Raw genomic sequence first — 27,284 nt, 5'->3', positions numbered from 1 at the left:
ATCTACGGCCTTTGTAGCTTCTGGGAATGGAGAACTAATTGATTAGTGCCAAATGCAACTTACAAGTCCATCCAACTAGCCTCTGCTAATCAAAGAAAACGACACACTTTCTAGCAGTCACTCCATAAACTGGTCTTGGGTCTTTACTCGGCCTATGCTCAGTCTAAGCCACTTTTAGAGAGCACTATAGGCTGAGTAAAAGATGTCCCATGGTGAGTGAATTCAGCACTCGTGCAGTCTGTGACACAGAATGGAAAAACTGTCTGTCTCTAAGAAACTGTTTCTGAAAATTGGATTGTGTACCAAAGCTAGTTTGATATATGAGACCTCTGTCACTCGGAGTCCAAAGGAGATAAAAATGACTGGTGGAAAATCACTGACCTTGTCCAATGAAGAGGTTTCTCCTTCCAGAACTAAAACGAATAGGCATAGTCCCTTTTGGCTGCACTGGCTAGGGAATAGAACCCGCCTCATATTCTAATCTAAATCTAAGGTTGAGACATGTGGAGTCATTACTCTTCAAAACCGATACGACGAGTAAAAGTAAGAGAAATAGAGTTTGAAGAGGTTTCCAGGAATTTAATTGAAGAGTTGATTGGAACAGTTTAATGTTACTCTGATGGTTGCAGACTAGCAAACTAGACTGTATGGAGCTAAGGAAGATAAGGTTATCAAGGGAGATCTGTGGCAATAACTGGTACAGCCTGGTTAAATTCAGTGACATCTCTAAATGCGCGGCTGCGCTCGAGGCTTTTGATGAAACCATGAACAAATGGGTGACATCTCAAAGGTCTTGCTCATAGGAGTCTTTTGAGATCGCCTGAGCTGGAGAAATGAAAAGTTAGAGAGTAAGGGAATGATAGAAACACTGGTGATACACGGAAGGAAGTCTTCAGAGTTTTTTTTTTTTTTTTTTATCGCCGTTTGAGATGGGGAGAAAAGCCATATTAGGCTCTGGACCTGCGCCAAGTAGGCTTATGTTACCCAATAATAACATTAATATTAGAGAATACAATAGACAAAATCTGTAGTAATTCTGATTGACCTAGAAAAAAGCGAACACAATGTTGCATGGCTACATACCGCCAGTAGAGATGCAAGTAATGTCAACTGTTGCGCCCTCGTTGTAAGGACCAAGTACGTAGTGTGGAATGTGGTCTCCTTTTTCGTCTAGCACGCTGAGTTGTTCAGGAGGCACTGAAAAGTCCATCAATATAGCATTAAAACACAGTAAATCTGGTTTACAAGACTTGCGTTTCCTACAATGTTGCAATTCTAATTTACAAATTTTCAACAAAGGCTGAATTGCACTGAAATTTTTTAGTTGTGATTGTATGGTCCTACCGCCCACAAGTGAGAAATGTAATGGTTTCCTCCACCCATCTCAAGCAGTGCCCCTTTTATGTTCAGAATGTTAGATTAGATTCCATTGGAGTTGGATGAAAACCTCCTCTCGGATCATTTAGCTATCCCACATAAATAAACTAGCAATAATAATCCTAGCAAATCAATCCTACAACAAAAATTCAGATCCAGATTTCAGCCACTTAAGATTGATAGTCGAAATTAAATAGTAACCTTCATCGGAAACAGCCAAGCTCTGCCACCGTCGATTGATCCGGTCAAAGAAAATGAACCTAATCTCCTCATACCCCAAATAAACTGCTCTGAGATTAATGAGTGTTTCTCGCTCTACCTAACGAACTTCACAAAATGGATCTTTAGGACCTTTTATGTTAAGTCTAAAAAGCCAGTAAGGGCTGAAGGAGTCTGAGTAGAGAGGATCATGCCAGATGTAAAATATAGAATTTTCGCCGGATGTAAACATTTTGAGGTTTCTGTCTCAGAAAAAGTGATTTTTCAGAAAACTGTTTTTTACGCGTTTTTATATGAACCATTCTAGCTCAAAAACAAAAACACACAGCAAGCCCAAACTGATCCAACAGTAAGTTGTTATACAATGTAATAAACTAATTTACATGTAGTATTTAAGAAATGATACAATGTAAATATGGGGTTGTTTAAAAGGCCCATTTCAGAGCCAAAGATTGAATAAACCAAGTCAAATGTAATTTTGGAAGTTTTTATAAAGTTAGCCTTGGCCATTGTTAGAACTCTACGCTGAAGAATGAGGGGTATCTGAGCAAAGTTTATAGATAACTGTGTGCACACTGCCGTACAGTTCTTTAAAAATCACTTCTTTAACTTACTGATAAAAAAAAGAAAAAAAAGTGAAATAAAAAAAGTTTATCGCGTAAAAAGTGAGCCAGTGATTGGGATTTGGTGAAGTGTGAAGTGAGTCAATGGGAACTACAGGCCGTGGCCCCACAAAAGCTTTTTAAAAATAAAATTAAATAAAATAAAAAAAGGAGCTCGCGCTTGAGAGAAGCAAGGAATGGGATGGTTAGCTTCCAGTTTGATTGTTGGAGCTAATCTGAATGGGGATGGGACTAGAGCATGTCTTCACCTGGGGTAGCTCCTTTTGTTTACGTTTGTCAGTAGCACGCTCCAAGGAGCCCTGCGCACTTCCTTCTGTAGACCGCTTCTGGCCCGTCCTAGTCAGTCCATCTGTTCCCTTATCGCCTCAAAAGGCGTTCCCTGGCCACTACTTTCCAATAGCCATAATTCCCTATTTATCCTTATCTATACACCTACCTTTATTTTTTTCCGCACACAATTGCCTTTTCTACTCTCTTTGACTAACTATTCACCGGCAATACACGTCTTGAGATCCTCTTATTTCGAAGAAATTTTGATGTGGAACACTCACAAGGTTCCTCTTCCGAAATGTTGTACTTAAATTTTCTTTTCAGCGAAAGTTGTCATTTTATTGTAATGTACGGATTTGTTAAATTCATACTAAAAGAGAATAATCTCAAGACAAATTAAATACTTTTTGTTCTTATCTATTTCAGAAATATATAATATGTTATGTTGCGTGAATACATTAATAATTATATATTCTTGTAATAAAAGCTAACATTTTTTGTCTCGATTACATAAATACTTCAAATTGAACGTTTGGACGAGCAGTGAGTCACTACAACTTTTTATTTCTCTAAATCTCTGAAACTTCAATTTTGTCCTTAAAAACATTATCAACTTCAACATTTTAAATTTTTGCTATAACAGAAAGATACCCTCTAAATTTAATAATTTTTATTTAAAAAAGAAGGTGTTGTGGTGAGCATAAATTGAAAACGGAAATAGGAGAAAGTTCACATTTGATATATTTCGTTTATTAGTTTGCGATATGAGTCCTCCGACACTTGGAAACCTGAGGGAATGATACTCCAAAACGATGATGGAAAACTCCCTGGAACCTCTTAAAGAGGAGAGATGTCTTTCGGTACCAAAACTACAGAGGGTTGGCACAATGATCCTCTTTTGGCTGTAATGCCAGGGGAATCTAATGTTAGTATTTGTACGGTTCTAAACTTCTTTAGAGTATTTTTGTAATTAGAATAAAAATAACGCCAAGAATTTGTCATGATCGGTCCTATAATAAAGGCAGCTTAAATTTTATGAAAAAATATACTTACGTATAACGGTTAAATTCACTTTGCTATTTCTAGTCGGGGACTTTCCAAAATCGACGCGACAGCGATAAACCCCTGAATCGCCATCTTTTACGCTTTCTATAGTTAGCTTGGCTGGTTCCGTCGCCTGGAAAAACGCTCGGTGACCCAGACTGTTCTCTTCGGACCAATGTTTGCCAGCTTCAACGCTCCCATTGCGGGCGTCAACACTGGACAGAAAATAAATTGCAAAATAAGCAATAAACACAAGGTTAAGGAAATCGAGCTTGTAATATCTTCCAATGTCTCACACATGCCCTGCACTCTTTGAAGCTTGCAAATACTATAGCAGAACATTGTCGTCTGTACGCAAGACAAAAGGCATAGTTACATAGTCTTCTAAAATTTCTGAAATATGAATGGGAGCGCTTAGATAATCTGCAGATACTCTATGGAGTTTCGCACATGCTTCAAAATGCAGTCTGGGAGGAATGGTGCACACACTTTCTCTTCCAGCTGAGAGATAACGGAGACCACAAATCTAGTTGTTAAGAGCGAATGTCAGTCTTCTTGTGTTCCGTGAAAAGAGGGGCTAATATGGGATTTATATGGAAGATGTTTATACCTGCAACCGTTTTCTGACCGTTAAATTATTCAGTTGAGTTCCGGTCGAAAAACTGTTTCATATTGCAGCTGGTTGAGGCGCAGAATGGCCAGGTATCCTAGAGTGGGTTTTCCAGGCTTGTTCTCAGCTTTCTACTAACTTCCCCCTAGCGAGCTCCAATATGTGGTTAGTGAAGCATGTGACACCAGCCTGTTGGCAACCGTTTATTATGCCCTACAGCTAAATGAAGTAATTAGACCTAAAGCAGCAACAACAAATACTGCTAAGAGGTGAAATACAGAATTTTTTACTTTTAATGTATTCTTCTAATAAATCACATAAAATAAAATTTAGAAATTTTAAAATACTCATTAAACATTGAGGGCTCATTATTTTTATTTTTAATTATTTTTACATTAATTACTATTTTACTTATATATTTTTTTGTATTTCTTTAATATTGGCATGTCCCAGTTGATCGTTGATTTTATCATTCGTAGCACAGATCCAGTTTCTGCCCGACTTCAAATTGACAACTCTCATCAGTCTGGAGTAGAGAATTTAACTTCCACTTATATTGCTTACATCTCACATCTTATATTAGTTACATCACACCCTTGCTGACTCAGCTTCAAGCTAACTCCTTTTGATTCTCTGAATATTTTTCTGACATTTTTTCTTGCCTTTCACATTTAAAGTAACCCTATATAGAGAGAGTTTATTTCGCCAAGAGTCTGTACAAGCATTACATAAAACACAATAACTCCAAATACATTTGTATTGTAACATTGTATGTATAGCACTTGTAACAAGAATTTTTCACATCTTCATGGCGTGACTTGAATGCAATGAGAAATGATAAAAAAGAAAAATTTAATGACGTCACAAATTATAGAAAGATTTCCATTATAGTAGCGCGGATTCAAAAGTTTTGCTAATTCTCTGCTCTAAGTTCTATTTTTGGTTCGTCCTTGATCGGAAGCTTTCAAATTGACAGCTCTAAAAGACTATTAGCTCTACAGTCTGTGTTTTGGCTGCAGCGCAGTCGCTGATAATGTTGAAGCTGTGCAGATACGCCTCCATCCGTCGATGAAGCAACTGTCTCAGTTTAAAGGAGATGTCCACCTTAACTTCTAGCTTCTTTCTAGTGTTGGAGCAAATTTCTTTGTCATGCAGCCTTCATCCGTTTTCAGGCCCACTAAAATGGTCAGTTAATTCTCTCAGAAGCCCCTTATTGTAGGTAGAGCTCCAAGATTTGAGGCAATGTGAGGTTAGGTCCTCAATATTGCTCCTGTTCATAAAAATCATCCATGCTCTCATTAAACTTTTTCCTCCAACCTTCGAATGCTCTTTTCTATAACCTTACAATAACACAGCAGAAAGTTCGTGTGTTTAACTAGAGTAAAATGGACAAACTTGTTACACTCTGTTATATATTCTGGATTAAAAATTGACAGTTCTGTAAGAGTAGTAAAATGGGAAGCTACCTGTAGATAGGAGAAGGCAGTCCTTCCTTGTACCAGATGACCAAGTGGACACGATCCGCCTTGGCCGGAGGCGTGATGTCGCAAGGAAGTCTAGCCATGCCTCCGGCAACTGCTTCAGCATAGTTCACCAGTACTACAACAAAAAGCAGCAAACATTGTTAATTGCTAATACATTTCTTATTAAGATGAAATCCCTTTATCATTTATTATCTATTATATTTATTAGAATGATTATACCATTGGTGAAAATCAAAATCAAAAAGTGAAAAATTACCCAAACTAAAACCGCGTGACTCGTGTGTTAGGCCATCAGCATTTTCCCATTCGCACTCGCTTTCCCTCCTTGCTTTCCTTTTCTTTATGGAATACCTACGCCCTGAGAGGGTGTTGCCCTGGAAGTGGTAGTAATTAGCGTGGTGCTTATCATAATCTTCCCCAGACCCTTTACTTTTAGGTGAAAATTCTTTTCGAAAATTAAATACAAATTTGAGGAAGTAAAGTTTTTTAAGGTTTGCATTCAACATACAAGTGAAACACAAGTCTTTTTAGACTTTTCATTTAAATTAAAAACAGTAATTAACGAAGATTAAGTTGAGTGATCTAGCGGATTCGAGCAATACAGGTCAGCTAAATGAGGGGAAATTGTTATTTTTGAACACTAGTAGTGTTTTGTATGGCACCTGAAATTACTATTGAACGCTGGTGGGTTAAATTGGCCTCAACGAACAAAACAACCCACTGCCTACCAGAGGCTGCAGTTTCCGTCAGATCGTTTCACATCCTGTTTCCAACTCCCTCCCAAATACTTCCGCTAAAATAGATTTTCTCCGTCTTCACAAGTTTTTACTCTGCCTTACTGTTATCTGGAGGGGCGCTTGGTCATGAACTACTTATTAAACTTAAATAAAGTAATTAATACTATTTCAGAAGCTAAAATAAATATTTTGATATCATTATACAAATATTTGTATATAAATGTCTTAAAAATGTAATGTAATAAAATTATTTTAATGATAAAAGTTGTTATAAAATTTCCATAATAATTTAAAATGAAAGCTACAGATTCTCTTACAAAGGCTTCGGTTCTAGCAGTCAGTTTTCCAGCAATTCACACCTGGTCGCTTCAATTTCTAGCACATCTTTTCTGATCCAACTCTTATCAAAGCGGCTAAAGTGAAAAACTAGAATGATTTAACTCCTTCCCTCTTATCCCATATAATGAGATGTACCACTCTCCGTTTCTAATTAACACGGGATATTTTATCTATTATTTTCTACATAAAAATATATTTGGACATTCAGTGATGAGCAGTAAGAATACATCGACAGTACTGTCTGCTTGGGGTAAGAGAGAATTCCCTCTAGTCTCACTGTCCTTGGTTCAGCAGTCCTACTATCCTTTCTCATTTCTTCCTCTTCTTACCCCTTTGCATTCGGGCCGAGTGTTTTATAAATTGGAATTTGTAAGTGCGAGATTCCCAGTTGGAGTAAGCGGGATGCTACTTTTTATTTCATTGTTAAAATGTTAACAGTTGAGCATATGTCCCCACTTCCGTCCACGACACCTAATTGGACGTTAAATACCTCTTAGAAAAATACGCGAGTACTTTATTCCTTTGAATTCCGCCTTTCTTTGCACCCCTTCTTATCCTTATTTTAGGGTAACAGAACTCTCAGCCGTAGTTAAGGCAACCTGCCTAGGTGAAGAGGACTCTACAATCAAACCTCGTGGTATCAGGTTTGAGGCTTCATGCGACGGACCAGCTCCCCGCCCACCAGCTACTGTAACTCAGGGCGAAATAAAGTAAAGCTCGGAAATATATGTAGATATTGATTGATATAAAATGGCCGCCGGATGTGGAACAAATTGAGTTCAGTGAAAGAAACATTATATCACTCTGTTTACATTCACTGTGACATCGAATTGCAAGTGGAAGTTAAATAAAAAAAAAGAGCGCGAAAGAGATGTGAGGTAATGAAGTGTATTCGAGGCGCCTTGAAAGGCCGGACTGGAATTCAGGCTAAATAGGTAATTAGTGTCCTTTTTTGTCCAGCTCCGTTAGGATCCAGTCCCTCGGCACTCCAGCAACGTACACTTCTCTTATTAAAACAAAGCCCCGTTCAAGGTGAAAAATGAAGCGACAAGCGAGATGTGGCACAACGACACCCGCACACTGATTAATGGATTCACACACTTATACATACATCGGTTAACTTGAATAAATTGTTAATATTACACACACGCACATTGCGTGAGAGGGTGAGTGGGCTCTGCTTATTCCATTTTGTTACTACAGTCTTCATTATTGCTCTTACTATATATTCTCAACATTCTAGTACATTAATTGAATTATTAATTTTATTAGTTATTATCTTTCCCCTCGCCAAAGCAAGAATTGCGATCGTGGAGACTTAATTTCGTTCTTTACAGTTTATAGCTATTGTTACTTGTTACGATACTTAGCCATCGCTATCGTTACCTGTACGCGTCACTTCTTTCCGAACTTCTTCCCTTAATTTTCTCAAAAAACGTCGTCTACGACAACTTTCCACATGATATTGTTTGTCCATATGAGTCCCTGTTTAGCAATATAGCTCCAAGAAGTTTTGTTGCTCATCGGGCTCTTTTGTTTTGAGTTGGATCTTTTAATTGCTGGTATCCTCTTTGATTAAAATAAATTCATTCTTTCCCCTAGCTAACTAACTAACTCCTTGACTCTTACAACCCCTTGCTGGGTCCTAGCCTGCTCAAGAATTCCACGCCATATCTCTATATCCTTAGTCTGTGATCCACATTTAGCGGTCTTATGTCATTCGCGACACTTTCCAGCCATCCGGTTTACGGCCTGCCAACTTTTTTTTTACCCTCCTAGTTCTCCGAACAGCCCTCTTCTGGGGATGGCAGCTTCTTCAATCCTTACAACATGGCCTGCCCATCACATTCTCGTCCACTATATCAATATTAATAGACAGTAACCATCGGCATATAATCTTGCCAATTCCTCCATGAGACTGGTCCTAGCTTCATCTCCATACGCCAGAATAGACTTATGGTCAACACTTTGCGCAAAGTAATTTTTTTTTTCTTGGGTAAATTGCGGCTTTTCATATACCTCAGGAGTCTTCAGCAGCATTTAGTGGCGGCTATGAGCCTCTGGTTTACCTCCTGTTATACATCATTATCCGCCGTTATCACCGGTCCCAGTTATTTAAATACGTCTAACAGGTTTTCTTGTATCCTGACTCGAATCTTTATGTCAGCAAGTAATTCCAAGTCTCACCATTGCTTGTAAAATTCTTCGTGGTATAAATTTCATAGGCAGCCTTGAAATTCACGAACAGCGGATGAATATTGGTGTTGAATTTACCGGTCTTCTCCAGGCTCCGTCTTAGAGTAAACAACTAATCAGCAGACGATTTTCTTTTTCTCTGAGTGAAGGCACAATGACTTGTCTTAGCTACTGTTTAAATTTACTAGCTTTCTTGTGTCTCTTTTCTTGGCTATAAAGATACTGTCATCCGCATACAAAATTGATTTTTCCCAGTCATTCGCATATATCAGGAACAGAATAGGCCTCAGCACCAATCCTCAAAGTACCACGTACGGTTCCCTTTAAATCTAATTGATGCTAGTTTAGAAACACATACTATTTACTGTCTGTCAGAAATTCCTTTAACAAGTCCCAAGGTTTACTGAAAATAACAAAATAATTTGCCCAGGAGTTTTGAGTGGAAGACCCGTCTGCACAAAGGATTGCAGCAAATTAAAGGGCCACTTCAGTTTAATTTCAAGTCTAAACTTAACATGATTAGGTTAAATAATTATAGTTTGCATGCTACATTTCCCAACATTGCCTGCATAATATTAGTGATCTATCTGAAATAGAACAATCCTATAGGAGAACTTGTTCACCATTACGAAGATTTCCACCGTCTTTCTCTTCAAACTTTTGACTTGATGGTCACACAAATGAAATGTCTAATTTGAACTTTCAGACGATTTGTGATGAACACGACTCTGTGTTAAATTCGGTGCTGCACTGTGTTATTGAGTGAATATTGGGTATTGCATGTACCTATGTTTGAAATGTCGGCTGTACAGATATAGCAGCCCCGGAGCGGTTCTACAATAGGAAATTAGCCCCTGGATTGTGTATTACTAGGGGCCTGCCGCCTGCTCGACTATATATTACCTCTATTAATGTGATCAGAGCCGGAGAATGGTATCTGCCCGACCTACTAACCGCTTACTCTCAGCCCTTTGTACGGCCTTGCTAAGCACAATGGAGTTGGAAAATCAGACTATCACAGAATATAATATTGTATTTTAGCCGCAATATCATAAACGATAAATTTATTTAATAAATTGTGACATTTATTACATTTGCTAGTGATAGTAATTCCTTGTTCCAATCTGATTAATCTGCTAACTTGAATGCCATAAGGTCGTTTAGTTAAACTTACTATTTGTTGGAAATAAGTTTTTGGTTTTTCGAAAAACGAAAAAAAAGAACAAAAATAGAAATAAATATTTTAAATGTAGTGAAATTGTTACATTATTGAGAGAGGTGGAAACGAAGATCTACAAGGAGGTGAAGGGAAGTTTGGGTCTAGCCTATCTTATGTTCATGATCATTCGAACAAGTAACTTTGAATAACCAGGGGAGAATACATAATGTTTCTTTACAGTTCTGAACTATATAAAAATTGCATTAAGGTGCTGGTTTGTCTACGATTAGTTAGATTTAATATAATTAATGCCATATTCTTCGGATTGCGCACCATTAAAAATTAAAAAAAAAAAAAAGTATACCCACCGTAATGTTGGGTCTATTACTTTGATTCCAAACTTTACTTTTTATTTTTCCAGAAAAGGTCATTCAAGCTGATTGGTAGAGAGGGATGAAGCTAACTCTGAAGTGCCCTTCATCTTACCGCTCCGAATACGAATACAGATCGATACTTTTATTGAAATAAAGAGACATAAGATAAATTATTATGAGAATAAATTATTTTAGACCGAAAGTAAATCACTGACAATAGCTAAGGTTGTCTGTCAAGAAAACATAAATTTTACACTGACGTAAAATACCGAAAAATAACAGATATAACAGTTATAAAACAATACTTTTAGAAAATCTAAAACTTGTTCGGATAGGCATATAGAAACAAGAATAGAAAAAATAAAATTTATTAATAAAGAGTATAAATAAATTAAAAAGTTCTTAAAAGAAATATTAGAATAATATCAGAACAGAATTAATAGAAAATTAATACATCAAAACTTAAAGTCAAAAAGGGCAAACTGGAAGAATTCTTGATGGGCAAGATTTTTGTTTACGAATACTAAGTATACTAAGATTTACTGTAACTTATAACGCTTCACTGGTCGGACCATTCTGCCAAGCTACCACAGCTTGGTTCGAGACATCCGAGACGTATTCTAAGATGAAATACTTTTTCCTAATGTAGCCACAAATATGACGACTAAGGAAGTAAAATATGCTTCTTTCAAATTACAAATAGAACACAGATATATTCTTAAATATAAGATTGAAATTCAAATTTAGTAGTTCATCTCTTAATTTCATGAATGAAGCCGTACTGTTAATAACTGCTGTTAACTTGGAATGATAGCTGTCTGAAACAGTTGTCACAAAAGTAAAGTCGAACTTGCGTCGCGATGCTAAATCGTTCTCACTTTGGTTGGAACTTCATTCTCAAAGAATATTGATTTCAGCGGCGTTCTGAGAGACGGTGACCCCAACTGTCTTTTTAGCACAAATTTCAAAGTACCAATTATCTTTAATGTATGTGGTAAGAGATAGTCGTGTGAGTGTGTTCCCAACAGTTTTTATTTCATTGGTTTCTTGACCGAATAAATAATCAGCCAGTTCCAACGATTCTTATTAAATGTAAAAGGATAATTGAATAATTTGTCAGTAACGTTACTGGAGAAGATATTGCTTTTTAACGCTCCAATGGGCTAGGTCCAGATCTCAACCTTTCCGTTTCCTTCACAACCGTCCGGTCTTCTATTTCCTTCCGTTGGCCCGCCCCCGGTCGGACCCTACAAATACGTTTCCACTGGTCGGTTCCTGGTTGCAACTTCTAAGAAAGGAAAAAAGTCTACGGATTCGTTTTTTTTTACAATAACTTAAATTACAATAAACTTACAAAATATAACGGGAATCTCCTTAATCTGTAATTCAGGGACTGTCATTTATTCTTTACAGACATATACATTTTTCGTTTTTATGAGTCAGCGTTTATTGCACATAAAAAAGTGATGTAATGTCTTCAAGCGGGCTTTTCTTCCAACTACTGAATTAGGTGTCGTGGACAGAGAGCTCACCAGCAAACATACGTACTTTACTGTTTAATTCTCATACTAACCATTAAATAAAATCCAAGGCCTTGACCGGGAATGGAACCCAGTACAACATCTTAGTTTTGCAGCTTCTGATACATCCTTTCTTCACTGCATGGAAGGTCTACCATGTCTTCTTATCCACCAAAGTATTGTCTCTTAACTTCTTCTAATATAGTCACTTCGGAGAGATTCCTGCTTCATTCACACCGACAATTTTTCTCTATCAAAGTCGGCTTACTGCCTTCTGGCGATGTTTTGTTCAGCATTAACCCTTCTTCCTTTTCTTCCTTTTTATGTGGGGCTATGGTACCTGCAGGATTTTGTCCTCCTTTAAAAAGCTTCCCACTCTAGATGGTCTACCGTCTCTCTCCCACACTGTCGCACCCCTGCCCCTATCTACGACCCCTCCACATCGTTCAAATATCAAAGGTCGACCTCGGTGCCTTCGCCTCCCGTTACCTCTTTGGTATACCCGTCCCCTTCGTTCATGCGGTACAGGTGTCCCAACCACCGGAGTCAAGAAATCCCAGCTCTTGTCACTAGATTATCCTCTTTAAAGAGCTCCTATAGCGAGAGTTTCTCTTCGCTGGTATATCCCCACCATTGAGGTCTACTTTCTCATAAATTTCCAGATAGGCTAATGAGTTTATTGATTACAACCTTCACTTAAACTTATCTAATTGTTTGCTAATGTGGTTTTTGTACCCTAAATTTCTTTAACTGTTGTCAGGTATCCCCCCCCTCCATGTAATTGAAATTACACTTACTGCTTTGATTAAAATAAATAACTGTAACTTTACTTTTTTGGGCTGGGCAGTTTTTTTACTCTTAGTTTATATTTACAAGTTAATTGGAGATTTGAAAGTGTAGATGTGTGGCTATGTTAAAATGACTAAAGTGCGATATGCTGTAAAAAGCAAGGGGAGCTTCGATTGAGGGGAGACGACACATTAGGTTGATTCAGGCGCTGATTGATTGCTTTGTCCTTTCCACTTTTTTCATTTATATATTTGATTTTCATTTTGTGCGCTATTATTGTAATCATTACGCCGTGGTACAGAGCTGGCCCAGGACTGAATGAATCAATTTAAATCGCCGTTATTTATACGATTTTGTCATTTCATATCACGTACTGGTTTTAAATTTATTTCAGTGTTTACAAACTCAGTATTAATTGTTGATATGACCCGTGCATGAAAATAAATTCTCCACGTCCACAAATATAACTTTTTAACATCTTGATAGATTCACGTCATATGCAACGGCGTATTTTGTATGTTTGCTTCTCTAATCCAAGACTAAATATATTTCAAGGGTCTTACATTTTCGATATCAGAATTTTCATGATCGGAAATACCCGTTTCGAGTTCCCATAAATAAAAAAGAAATTGCTTTAGAAACAGTCTCAGTGGGAGTTTCAACAAAAACGAAAAGTATCAGGGAGCTAAAACTTTGCATTGCGTTAGCATCCTGCTCAATATTACTCTTGTTCATCATCGACTTCTTCTGCTCAGATTTTTCTGACCTTTGACCACTGATTTCCGGTGACGCGTACACGAGATTCTATAAGACTTTTGAACCAACATAAAATGCCAAAACAAAGATTTATACAAGTTTATAGCTTATTGCCTTCCATTCCGAGGTTGAATCGCTATTTGACTGGACTATAAGTCAATTTTTAAAATTCTTGAGCAGAGCAAACATTACAACTTTAAGATATGGTAAAGATAGAGAAAATGATGGTATATATCGAGAAGTAGGTTAATAGATGAATAATTGCTGTTAAAGAAAGCGAGTATGTGCTCTTCGCGCCAGATTTTTGAAAGAATATAAAAATAGTGGAATAAGAAGATTGATAAGATGGCGGCGAGCAAGGGGGGAATGATGTTAGTGTCCCAGAACCGACCCACCCAACCTACTTTATATGGGCTTAATAAATTTGGGCATATTACTTTAGTTGTAGCTGCTACACCACTCTAATATATTAAAAAAGTTTAGGTATTATGGCGAAGGTAGTTGTGGCTTCACATGCTCGGTCTAGTAATGGCCCCCGTTAGCAGGCCGCTCCGCACCACACAACTTCACATCTTGTCGTTCTGGATTTCTTTTTATTTTTTAGCGCTTTCTCTTACTTACTCTATCACAGAACTCTTATGGTGACCGGAAGTGGTCGAGTTCTGTTTTCCGTCCGCGTAACCTTACTCTAAAATGGAGCATCGCGGAAAACTTAAATTAAATATTCGTTTACGTGCTATCTGGAGAGAATACTGCACTGCCTTTCAGAGTGAACAGCATTTATGGATGAGAGTTCGGCTCTTTAGAACTCGTTCTTTTAACCATTAGCCAGCAGCTCTACTCCTGATTCTTAAGCATAGTTAACCAAAACTGGTGTGATGTTAGGACTAAAAGGTACTACAACAGATCCTCAGTTTGTCTGGTCATCTCCCCCGGAATGTAATTTAAACTTATGACCGATTTTCGCCTCAAGGGATAGTTGACAATCCACTCCTTCTAGGCTTGGGGGTATCCTAGACTAATAACCCCACAATCACACAGTGCAAGTAAGGCCTGCCGAGGTATTAATGTGTGAAATTATACAATAAATCCAAGCGAACTCCAGCTCAACTAACTCTCACACACACTTAATATAGCTCTATTTATTTCAATTGAGGCTTTAGTCTCTAGTGTAGAGCTTAGTCCCTCCCCAATACTCATTAAATAATTAATTATGTCCAGTATTTAGATTAGAGAACTGCCTTTAGAGTGTAGGATTAAAGTTTCTATAATAGATGTAGGAGAGTCACCATAAGCATTTTAATCTAATATTAGAGCATTTTACTAAATAATGTATGTAGACTGTATTACAATTGAATTTTTTTAGCATATCAAAACCTTTATTTGATCACATATATTCATGGAAGTCAACCAAAATCCCCTCTGTGTGCTCTACTGTATAATAGCCCAAATCCGTCCTTGCACATTGGCCTCTCTTCACAACGTAATAATTGTAATAATTGCAGTATGTCGTGTGAGTTTACACAAAAATCATTTATCATTTAAATTGTTCAGAAATAATAATAATATGAAAATCGCAGAAAATGTTTAATTTCTTTTGATAACATAATGTACTGAATTGTGTCAGAATATTTCCTGTTCGTAGAATCCAACCAATTCAATACTAAATTTTGATATTAATTATGTACCTGAAATGACAGTGATGTTTTCTTGGTGACAGTCAACTGTCGCCAGATAAAACTGACTGGACTGGTGAAGTAAATGTGCACACAATCTAAGCTGACGTTGTAATAGTACTTTGCTGCAATGCGTACAATTCTGTCAACCGGTCGATCAATTTTTGCAATATTTCTTGTCGCTTTGCTTTGTACACAACCTTTTACAACCTTTTTATCGCTTGAACCTTTAACGTCACTGTTGGTAACCAGTCTTAACTGCGAGAATTACAGTTGAGGTACTTACTCAAGATGCAGATGTACGTACAGTTTAGAGATGCAGACTTTGTGTAGGTAAGGTGACAACGTTCCAAGCAGGTAAGCGCTGTGAAACGCTGGTTGTAGGAACGTTAGTGATGTGTGCTGCTTTAACTGGTTTTATTTCTAGAAATTTAAACTATTTTTTTCGAGTCAAAGAAAGGTACACTTTAAATTATTGTAGTAATTTATTAAAAAGAATGCTAAATTTATCAAAGGGTTAGATTTGGAGCTATTTGTAGGTCCTATTGCCTATTTTATGTTACTTATTATTCATTGCAATACAATGGAATTGTTTGAAGGGTTTCCCTTCAAATATTAAAATAATTAATTTATTATTTTATTAATAACTAATTATTAATTAATGAAGTACTGGAGTCTTTCTCCAGACGAGATTTTTGACTTCTGGGTTACCTTTCATTGGAGAAAGAACAAAGTTGAGAAATATAAAAGGAAAAATCATATAAAATTGAAATAATATTTATTTAAATCAATTATTATAGATCTTATTTCCTCATAAAACCAGTTACTTAGTTTTGTAGCTGAAAAAGAATGGGCAAACAGCAACTCAATCTTGCCTCTTCATTATTTGTATAAATGAAAGACCATACGTTCAACTAAAATAACATTGTAGCTGTTAGCCTAATTCATCACCTAGTTGTGTACTATATCGTTGGAGATCTTTTCGAATAAATCTCAAGAAGTAACGATTTTTCATTTTTGATGTAATGTTCACCTTCTTGCTCAAGAATTATAAAAACCATTTTTTTTTGGAATCAGCTGACACAATCGCGTATTTCTGGTAAACATTTTATGGAAAATTTGATCATTTCAACTTTGGAGTAAGGAAATGGAAAAAGAAGAAAATGTGCAACACCGACTTCTGCAATAGGTTTCCAGCTCGCTCCTCCGGTAAGTAGCGCTTACTCTCGCCAGTACTTTAAACTTTTACAGTATAAGTGCCATTAGATGATGTGATTATTTTAAGAGATAATTGTTATAAGAACCGAGTAGAGGCACCCATTTTTCTTTGCACGGTTCGGGTGGCACTTTATTTCTACAATAATTCAATTTAACAAGAATTCGTTTAACATTACCAATAAAGTTTTAAACCTTTGGTGGCTAATCTCTCAGCAGACAAATATCTGGTGAGCTGAATGTTGCATCTCAAATGACTGCACATATTCCATTTTATCTCCCTGATGTACAAAGGCCATTTTTTATTAAAGACAATGGATTTCAACTTAAATAAATTTAAGTTTACTTCCAGTCCATTCAGATTGTAGTAATCAACATGAGTATTTAACTCAGTCGAGGGAAAAGAAAAGTCGTGCGATATTTCTTACCCTTTTTTACTCAGCTAATAATTGGAGTAAGAGAAAGTAGTTGGTAGCACGCTGTTTGCTCTTGCGGAGGTAAGAGAAAGTAGCTAGCAGAAAGTCTATATTTCACTCCGGTCTAGAATATCACAATTAAAAATGTCTCGGTTAATTACTAAATGAATAGTGCGGTATGAGGCGTGTAAAGGCCGCTGAAAGTGAATACAGAATGAAGTATAAGGAGAGCAAACCAGCCGGCTAGAACACGGCCATTCCTACATCTTGGCTGAATTTAAAGCAGCTCTGTATTTATTATATACATTTAGGCTCACCGCGCCACCCCCTGCTCTACCGCCCTCCTAACTGCGGCCATATTCACTTAATTTAGTCAGATAATATTCCGACCTTTTTTGATTACTACAATCCCCTTGTTTACTTTATGAATTCTACATCCTTAATTCTCTATTCCCAGTTTACTTGTACTTAAAGAAAAGGGTTCTTTTTTACCTTTATAAATCTTCCAGCTAATTCAAAGCTTAAAGCAGAGCTGAGCTTTTGTATCTCAAAAAGTTACGTTTAAAAAAGGTAATAAAAACATTTTGTATCTTTCTAATTTTTATCTAATTCGTGACTGCGTGCTTAAAGCATTATTAAAACTATTTGGTAGGATATAATAATAATAAAATAATAATAATAATAATAATAACAATAATAATAATAAAGTGTTTTATTTTTAATTAATATATACATAATCTTATAACCAGCAAAACATATTTACACAAAGCGTGGACAGCAGTCCATCTGCTTGACCAAATTCTATTTAAAAATTTACGATTTAAAATAGCAGCCAGAACTTATCGCATAATTTCAGTTATATTCTAATATACACTAAGTGTTATATTCTTGTATGAGGAAACTTCTGTATTTCCATGCGCTAATGTGATAATTATATAGCTTATCCCAGTCGTGTCCATTTAAATATTCAATACACTCTGATTCAGATAACGCTTTCTTTCCTAACCATCTTACTCTGAATTCAGATAGTATAGGACAGACACTTACATAATGAAAGGCATCTTCAATCACAGACTGGTTACACATGGGACACAAATGTACAGTTTCATCTCTGGCAACATTAAAATTCAGATTTAACAACTGCCCTCTTAACTTGTAAATAACTTTAATAAAATTTATCCGAAATATAATTATTCTGCTCAAAGTCAATATTTAGTTTTTTATACAATGCGTAACAAGTAGAGTTTCGGGCCTTCGAAATTAAGTCATTTCTAAATTTAGAGTCCGGTAGGATATGGGTATATGGGCTGATAAAACTGCACTGTGGCTACAGCTTTTGTGGATGTCGACGATTACATTGGCAACGGAGTTTGCCACACTTAAGTAAGGCCGCTCTTAATAATCTTCGACCAATTTACAGAATAGACAAAAGAAATCAGCCAGTACCCAACATTTCATTTATACTTCCGCTCGTAATTTCAGCCATACGGAAACATTCGAAAAAGCATGTGCTTAATGGAATTATTACAGCAATTGATATCATTTAAATAATTATACTGCGTTAACTTTTCAATAATATTTTTTAGAATTTATTATTAGATGTCACACACCCTTTATGCTGGCCATTTCATTCATAATAATTTTTTGATATAATAATGATAAAATCTACATTACATGTTCATAAATAAATAGGCACTATATTTTAACTCTATTCCAAATTATTTTTCTTATTGATCTCTACTATGCTCTTTATTCTGGGTAATCGCATACACATGCACATTAAAATAGAAAAAGACAATGTTAGTGTTGGTTACTGTTTTAATTTGAACCACGGAGTGCTATGCCTGCAGACTTCTGCTTCCGCATTGTTGATGCAGTTCACTCCAGCGTTATTTCCTTTATGCAGTTCCTAAACGAGGAAGTTCAGATCTAGTTTGATTTCTTCGTTATCTGTGCCTACAAAGTTGTGGGACGGGTTGCCTGCGGTTGAGATCCAAGTCATTACCTTAAAGAATCTCATTTATTTTTAACTGATACAAGCTGGTGAGTTCACTGCCAGGTTCTTTCTAAATATATATGTTATATGTTTTGTTCTAACAAGTTGACTGCTGCTGTTTCTTCTCTGTGAAACTGTTGGAGTTCCATGGCCGTAATTAGAGTCGATCTAGGGTGCTCCAGTAATCATCCCTAAGAGATTTATTTTGCAAGAGCTTCCAAGAGCTTTCAACGACCTAAATACAAATATACAAAATACAACATTAAAATACCGAGTTAGAATAAATATTCGAACAGTGGGCCTAAGCAGAATGCCGAGTGAGTAAGTAGTAATGTGTACATGACGATGCGCAGAAATATTTCTCTCTGCAGTCCGGTGCTGGTATATATCTGCTGTTCTCCTCCTCCTAGTTGATGTGTTGCTTGGGGACGCATATTCGCTTTGCACTGCGTAGGTTTGGCTCACTTCAGCGTGCTTGGGAACTCCACTACTTCCTGTATATAGCGTCGCTTGGCTATTGTAACGTATGTCCATAGAAATTTAGTTCACCAAGCTTGTAGTGAAGTCTATTGGGGGCCACATTTTACCTAGGTAGTGGGCTTAATATTTTCCATTGGTGTTTCGCACCAATCTGGATGTCGGATTTCAGCAAAATCGTTAAAATCTAAAACGATAAGCGTAGCACAAGGAAATGGTATATCAGAGCTGTCCATAACTTTAATATGCAATGTGGAAGAGAATGCTTGGTAATTTCGGTTTGCGAATATGCGTACAAGACTGAGAGACTGCGTAATAATGATGTAAGAGATGTAAATGTAGGTAGCGTGAGGATAAATGGTATCGAATGGAAACACGTGTTAATTAACACTACCTATGTTTCTAACTTAATTACACTTAACGAATCTAACTAAATGATTAGTATGGTACATTTGTACAATGAGGTGCGTCGGGCCAATTACTTCCTCGCTCCCAACAACTGCTTTCGTTACAGCAAAAAGAAGCTTTTCAGTTTGACATAATCATTCTAAATACAATAATTTTCGTTAATTGCTAATTTTATCGGTCCTTGGCGCGCATGTTTATTGCTAATGCAGTTTCTTCGTCCAGCACTGCAGACGTAACCACATTTTCTACAATTCTACTCCAGCCTCAACTATCCACCAGAAGTGGTCCAGAGTTACACTACTTTTGAAACATTGATAACCTTCCAAATAGTAATTAAGTTCTTTATGCTGTTGCAACTTCATTCAGCCACTTTTTGCGGAAAAATGTAGTCCCATGATGATTATTCAATTTAATAGTTCATTGATAACCCAATAATTATTATTGTAAGTTATTTATTTATATTTGTAAATATAAAACTCAGAGAGAAGTAAAAAAAAAAACTAGAATTGACTACTCTTGTGAGCGCAAGGAGTAAAGGGTCTACTATCTACAAATAATTTTTTTCAAATTAGAGTAGTGTCATCTGTGATTTTTTTTAACACTAATTTACGTTCAATGAAAATGCAACAAACAATATTAATCCAGCAATTTTTGTTTTCCAATTTTAATTTGTACATTTGGGCTCTCATCTTGCCCCGCTGCTATTCCTTATTAACACTAATTTACGTTCAATGAAAATGCAACAAACAATATTAATCCAGCAATTTTTGTTTTCCAATTTTAATTTGTACATTTGGGCTCTCATCTTGCCCCGCTGCTATTCCTTATTAACACTAATTTACGTTCAATGAAAATGCAACAAACAATATTAATCCAGCAATTTTTGTTTTCCAATTTTAATTTGTACATTTGGGCTCTCATCTTGCCCCGCTGCTATTCCTTATTAACACTAATTTACGTTCAATGAAAATGCAACAAACAATATTAATCCAGCAATTTTTGTTTTCCAATTTTAATTTGTACATTTGGGCTCTCATCTTGCCCCGCTGCTATTCCTTATTAACACTAATTTACGTTCAATGAAAATGCAACAAACAATATTAATCCAGCAATTTTTGTTTTCCAATTTTAATTTGTACATTTGGGCTCTCATCTTGCCCCGCTGCTATTCCTTATTAACACTAATTTACGTTCAATGAAAATGCAACAAACAATATTAATCCAGCAATTTTTGTTTTCCAATTTTAATTTGTACATTTGGGCTCTCATCTTGCCCCGCTGCTATTCCTTATTAACACTAATTTACGTTCAATGAAAATGCAACAAACAATATTAATCCAGCAATTTTTGTTTTCCAATTTTAATTTGTACATTTGGGCTCTCATCTTGCCCCGCTGCTATTCCTTATTAACACTAATTTACGTTCAATGAAAATGCAACAAACAATATTAATCCAGCAATTTTTGTTTTCCAATTTTAATTTGTACATTTGGGCTCTCATCTTGCCCCGCTGCTATTCCTTATTAACACTAATTTACGTTCAATGAAAATGCAACAAACAATATTAATCCAGCAATTTTTGTTTTCCAATTTTAATTTGTACATTTGGGCTCTCATCTTGCCCCGCTGCTATTCCTTATTAACACTAATTTACGTTCAATGAAAATGCAACAAACAATATTAATCCAGCAATTTTTGTTTTCCAATTTTAATTTGTACATTTGGGCTCTCATCTTGCCCCGCTGCTATTCCTTATTAACACTAATTTACGTTCAATGAAAATGCAACAAACAATATTAATCCAGCAATTTTTGTTTTCCAATTTTAATTTGTACATTTGGGCTCTCATCTTGCCCCGCTGCTATTCCTTATTAACACTAATTTACGTTCAATGAAAATGCAACAAACAATATTAATCCAGCAATTTTTGTTTTCCAATTTTAATTTGTACATTTGGGCTCTCATCTTGCCCCGCTGCTATTCCTTATTAACACTAATTTACGTTCAATGAAAATGCAACAAACAATATTAATCCAGCAATTTTTGTTTTCCAATTTTAATTTGTACATTTGGGCTCTCATCTTGCCCCGCTGCTATTCCTTATTAACACTAATTTACGTTCAATGAAAATGCAACAAACAATATTAATCCAGCAATTTTTGTTTTCCAATTTTAATTTGTACATTTGGGCTCTCATCTTGCCCCGCTGCTATTCCTTATTAACACTAATTTACGTTCAATGAAAATGCAACAAACAATATTAATCCAGCAATTTTTGTTTTCCAATTTTAATTTGTACATTTGGGCTCTCATCTTGTCCCGCTGCTATTCCTTATTAACACTAATTTACGTTCAATGAAAATGCAACAAACAATATTAATCCAGAAATTTTTGTTTTCCAATTTTAATTTGTACATTTGGGCTCTCATCTTGCCCCGCTGCTATTCCTTATTAACACTAATTTACGTTCAATGAAAATGCAACAAACAATATTAATCCAGCAATTTTTGTTTTCCAATTTTAATTTGTACATTTGGGCTCTCATCTTGCCCCGCTGCTATTCCTTATTAACACTAATTTACGTTCAATGAAAATGCAACAAACAATATTAATCCAGCAATTTTTGTTTTCCAATTTTAATTTGTACATTTGGGCTCTCATCTTGCCCCGCTGCTATTCCTTATTAACACTAATTTACGTTCAATGAAAATGCAACAAACAATATTAATCCAGCAATTTTTGTTTTCCAATTTTAATTTGTACATTTGGGCTCTCATCTTGCCCCGCTGCTATTCCTTATTAACACTAATTTACGTTCAATGAAAATGCAACAAACAATATTAATCCAGCAATTTTTGTTTTCCAATTTTAATTTGTACATTTGGGCTCTCATCTTGCCCCGCTGCTATTCCTTATTAACACTAATTTACGTTCAATGAAAATGCAACAAACAATATTAATCCAGCAATTTTTGTTTTCCAATTTTAATTTGTACATTTGGGCTCTCATCTTGCCCCGCTGCTATTCCTTATTAACACTAATTTACGTTCAATGAAAATGCAACAAACAATATTAATCCAGCAATTTTTGTTTTCCAATTTTAATTTGTACATTTGGGCTCTCATCTTGCCCCGCTGCTATTCCTTATTAACACTAATTTACGTTCAATGAAAATGCAACAAACAATATTAATCCAGCAATTTTTGTTTTCCAATTTTAATTTGTACATTTGGGCTCTCATCTTGCCCCGCTGCTATTCCTTATTAACACTAATTTACGTTCAATGAAAATGCAACAAACAATATTAATCCAGCAATTTTTGTTTTCCAATTTTAATTTGTACATTTGGGCTCTCATCTTGCCCCGCTGCTATTCCTTATTAACACTAATTTACGTTCAATGAAAATGCAACAAACAATATTAATCCAGCAATTTTTGTTTTCCAATTTTAATTTGTACATTTGGGCTCTCATCTTGCCCCGCTGCTATTCCTTATTAACACTAATTTACGTTCAATGAAAATGCAACAAACAATATTAATCCAGCAATTTTTGTTTTCCAATTTTAATTTGTACATTTGGGCTCTCATCTTGCCCCGCTGCTATTCCTTATTAACACTAATTTACGTTCAATGAAAATGCAACAAACAATATTAATCCAGCAATTTTTGTTTTCCAATTTTAATTTGTACATTTGGGCTCTCATCTTGCCCCGCTGCTATTCCTTATTAACACTAATTTACGTTCAATGAAAATGCAACAAACAATATTAATCCAGCAATTTTTGTTTTCCAATTTTAATTTGTACATTTGGGCTCTCATCTTGTCCCGCTGCTATTCCTTATTAACACTAATTTACGTTCAATGAAAATGCAACAAACAATATTAATCCAGAAATTTTTGTTTTCCAATTTTAATTTGTACATTTGGGCTCTCATCTTGCCCCGCTGCTATTCCTTATTAACACTAATTTACGTTCAATGAAAATGCAACAAACAATATTAATCCAGCAATTTTTGTTTTCCAATTTTAATTTGTACATTTGGGCTCTCATCTTGCCCCGCTGCTATTCCTTATTAACACTAATTTACGTTCAATGAAAATGCAACAAACAATATTAATCCAGCAATTTTTGTTTTCCAATTTTAATTTGTACATTTGGGCTCTCATCTTGCCCCGCTGCTATTCCTTATTAACACTAATTTACGTTCAATGAAAATGCAACAAACAATATTAATCCAGCAATTTTTGTTTTCCAATTTTAATTTGTACATTTGGGCTCTCATCTTGCCCCGCTGCTATTCCTTATTAACACTAATTTACGTTCAATGAAAATGCAACAAACAATATTAATCCAGCAATTTTTGTTTTCCAATTTTAATTTGTACATTTGGGCTCTCATCTTGCCCCGCTGCTATTCCTTATTAACACTAATTTACGTTCAATGAAAATGCAACAAACAATATTAATCCAGCAATTTTTGTTTTCCAATTTTAATTTGTACATTTGGGCTCTCATCTTGCCCCGCTGCTATTCCTTATTAACACTAATTTACGTTCAATGAAAATGCAACAAACAATATTAATCCAGCAATTTTTGTTTTCCAATTTTAATTTGTACATTTGGGCTCTCATCTTGCCCCGCTGCTATTCCTTATTAACACTAATTTACGTTCAATGAAAATGCAACAAACAATATTAATCCAGCAATTTTTGTTTTCCAATTTTAATTTGTACATTTGGGCTCTCATCTTGCCCCGCTGCTATTCCTTATTAACACTAATTTACGTTCAATGAAAATGCAACAAACAATATTAATCCAGCAATTTTTGTTTTCCAATTTTAATTTGTACATTTGGGCTCTCATCTTGCCCCGCTGCTATTCCTTATTAACACTAATTTACGTTCAATGAAAATGCAACAAACAATATTAATCCAGCAATTTTTGTTTTCCAATTTTAATTTGTACATTTGGGCTCTCATCTTGCCCCGCTGCTATTCCTTATTAACACTAATTTACGTTCAATGAAAATGCAACAAACAATATTAATCCAGCAATTTTTGTTTTCCAATTTTAATTTGTACATTTGGGCTCTCATCTTGCCCCGCTGCTATTCCTTATTAACACTAATTTACGTTCAATGAAAATGCAACAAACAATATTAATCCAGCAATTTTTGTTTTCCAATTTTAATTTGTACATTTGGGCTCTCATCTTGCCCCGCTGCTATTCCTTATTAACACTAATTTACGTTCAATGAAAATGCAACAAACAATATTAATCCAGCAATTTTTGTTTTCCAATTTTAATTTGTACATTTGGGCTCTCATCTTGCCCCGCTGCTATTCCTTATTAACACTAATTTACGTTCAATGAAAATGCAACAAACAATATTAATCCAGCAATTTTTGTTTTCCAATTTTAATTTGTACATTTGGGCTCTCATCTTGCCCCGCTGCTATTCCTTATTAACACTAATTTACGTTCAATGAAAATGCAACAAACAATATTAATCCAGCAATTTTTGTTTTCCAATTTTAATTTGTACATTTGGGCTCTCATCTTGCCCCGCTGCTATTCCTTATTAACACTAATTTACGTTCAATGAAAATGCAACAAACAATATTAATCCAGCAATTTTTGTTTTCCAATTTTAATTTGTACATTTGGGCTCTCATCTTGCCCCGCTGCTATTCCTTATTAACACTAATTTACGTTCAATGAAAATGCAACAAACAATATTAATCCAGCAATTTTTGTTTTCCAATTTTAATTTGTACATTTGGGCTCTCATCTTGCCCCGCTGCTATTCCTTATTTTTATCAAAGATATTTCTTCCATTTTCACTTCCACGTTCACTTTCTTTTATTTGTAGATGAAAAAATAAATTAACTTAGGATCAAAACACCGAACAATCAAATCATAATTTATTGGAAACTCAATTTTTTGGACATATTTTAATAAAACTTGATACAATCAAAGAATTGGGTTTTTTTCCCCTCCGCCCTCAACTATCAATTTCATTTTTAAAATTATCACATCGCAAACAAAAAAAAAAAAAAAGATTTCATTAATTGATACTGTAAATGTTATCAGCATAAACTTATGTAACCTTGGAACTTACTTATCTATAATTTTCATATATCACTTGATCATATCATTATGCCTACTTAATGATAGATTTAGAATTAATGATAGTCCAAAATAGATTGCCCCTTTACATTTTCCCACAGGTTCCCAATCGCTTGAGTCACTTTCTATTGTATTATTGCCAACGTTAAATACTCCAATGAAATAATACACTATGATGTAAGAAATAACATCTATCTCCTTCACGAAATATACGTATCTGTGAGGAGTTGGTTAGGCATCACTCTAAAGTGCTATTATTGTAAATTGCCAAGTTGAAGTTCCCTCCTCGTAAATGGCTTCTGGGCTTTACCGTAAACTTAGTACATTACATACGCATAAATTCACAACTTTAGTTTTAACATTTTCTTTTTAAAATTCGTTTTTTGGAATTCTGGAGGAGGGGCTGGAACATTTTAGAGTAATTTATGGTGTAGTGTTGGTACAAATTAAATATAACTCAAACGATCGGGGTCAGAAACAAATTAGTAACTTGAAAATAGTAAAAGAAAGTCTTCTGAATGTGCAGACCAGATTTTAAGAGGAATTTAACAAAGTAAATGGCTAATATCACTCGAAACAGACTTTTGGCACTCACAGCAATCTTTGCACTTGTATTGCTGAGAGTATGTTGAGGGTGTCGAAACGTATTATATTATTATTAAAAAAAAAAAATATTGAGTGATATGAAAATGGGCTATTAAAATATATTAAATACATTGAAAAAGTAGTATAAAAAACAAAGTGAATGAGATGGTTTTCATTTAACCAAGCACTAGCCGCATTTCAATATATATTAGAGACAAATCTTTCCCTAATACATATACATTTAAGACATAAATAACAAAAAAATCATGTTTCATAAGTAGAAGTCAGCGAATAGATATCCTAAAGTTCTTGCAAATAATAAATAAACATAAACTTCTTGCAAGAAGTGCAGAATAAATAAATAAGGTCATTGAATACTTTGAAGCTAAATATTATCGGTGAGTGCAGACGAAAATCAGTAAACAGTAAGTAAAAGGTACAAACTTATAAATAATTAGAAGTGGGCAACTTGATAATTTAAATTTTGATAGTAATTCATTAGTTGGTTATTTGAAGTAAGAGTCAATTGGTTATGTCTTAATAACTACAGTTTTGCCCTGCAGCTCAAATTATGTTCACTCTGAACTAAAAACGAAGAAGATGTATTCCATTTTGAAGATATGCTCTACTTGAAAAAAAAATCCGTTTGAAAGATGTTCAGAAAGTTAATTTAACTTACACTGAATACCAAGACTTAATGGTGTGCACTTGGACAGTCTAGTGAAATATAGATGTTCATAGGTGCATGGAATGAGGAATAATTAATGAGAAATTATTTTTGAAAAATTTTTTTTTTTGAAAAGACAACTCCCTTACTCTGTCATGGACCAATGAGGTATGACTAAAAAAATAGAAATAATGAAATTTTTGATCTGCTTTGTAT

At 35.2% G+C, this 27,284-nt stretch overlaps 1 protein-coding gene across 4 annotated transcripts in view; it reads right to left on the bottom strand.

Annotated features, from left to right (window-relative positions):
* The window catches only part of LOC141459316 (neural cell adhesion molecule 2-like), a 580,420-nt gene that overhangs the window by 56,631 nt on the left and 496,505 nt on the right, over nt 1–27,284 (bottom strand). For all 4 annotated transcript variants that reach the window (XM_074138236.1, XM_074138238.1, XM_074138237.1 and 1 more), the window contains exons 2-4: nt 5,610–5,742; nt 3,543–3,748; nt 1,084–1,197 (exon numbers count right to left, since the gene is read on the bottom strand). In XM_074138236.1, the coding sequence (XP_073994337.1) occupies nt 1,084–1,197; nt 3,543–3,748; nt 5,610–5,742 (453 nt within the window). The remainder of the gene's footprint in view (nt 1–1,083; nt 1,198–3,542; nt 3,749–5,609; nt 5,743–27,284) is intronic.

The sequence above is a fragment of the Rhodnius prolixus genome, unplaced genomic scaffold (assembly GCF_049639745.1).
Source record: "Rhodnius prolixus isolate KJV_2025 unplaced genomic scaffold, Rpr scaffold_11, whole genome shotgun sequence".
Classification (NCBI taxonomy): domain Eukaryota; kingdom Metazoa; phylum Arthropoda; class Insecta; order Hemiptera; family Reduviidae; genus Rhodnius; species Rhodnius prolixus.
This window is presented reverse-complemented; position numbering and strand designations above follow the sequence as displayed.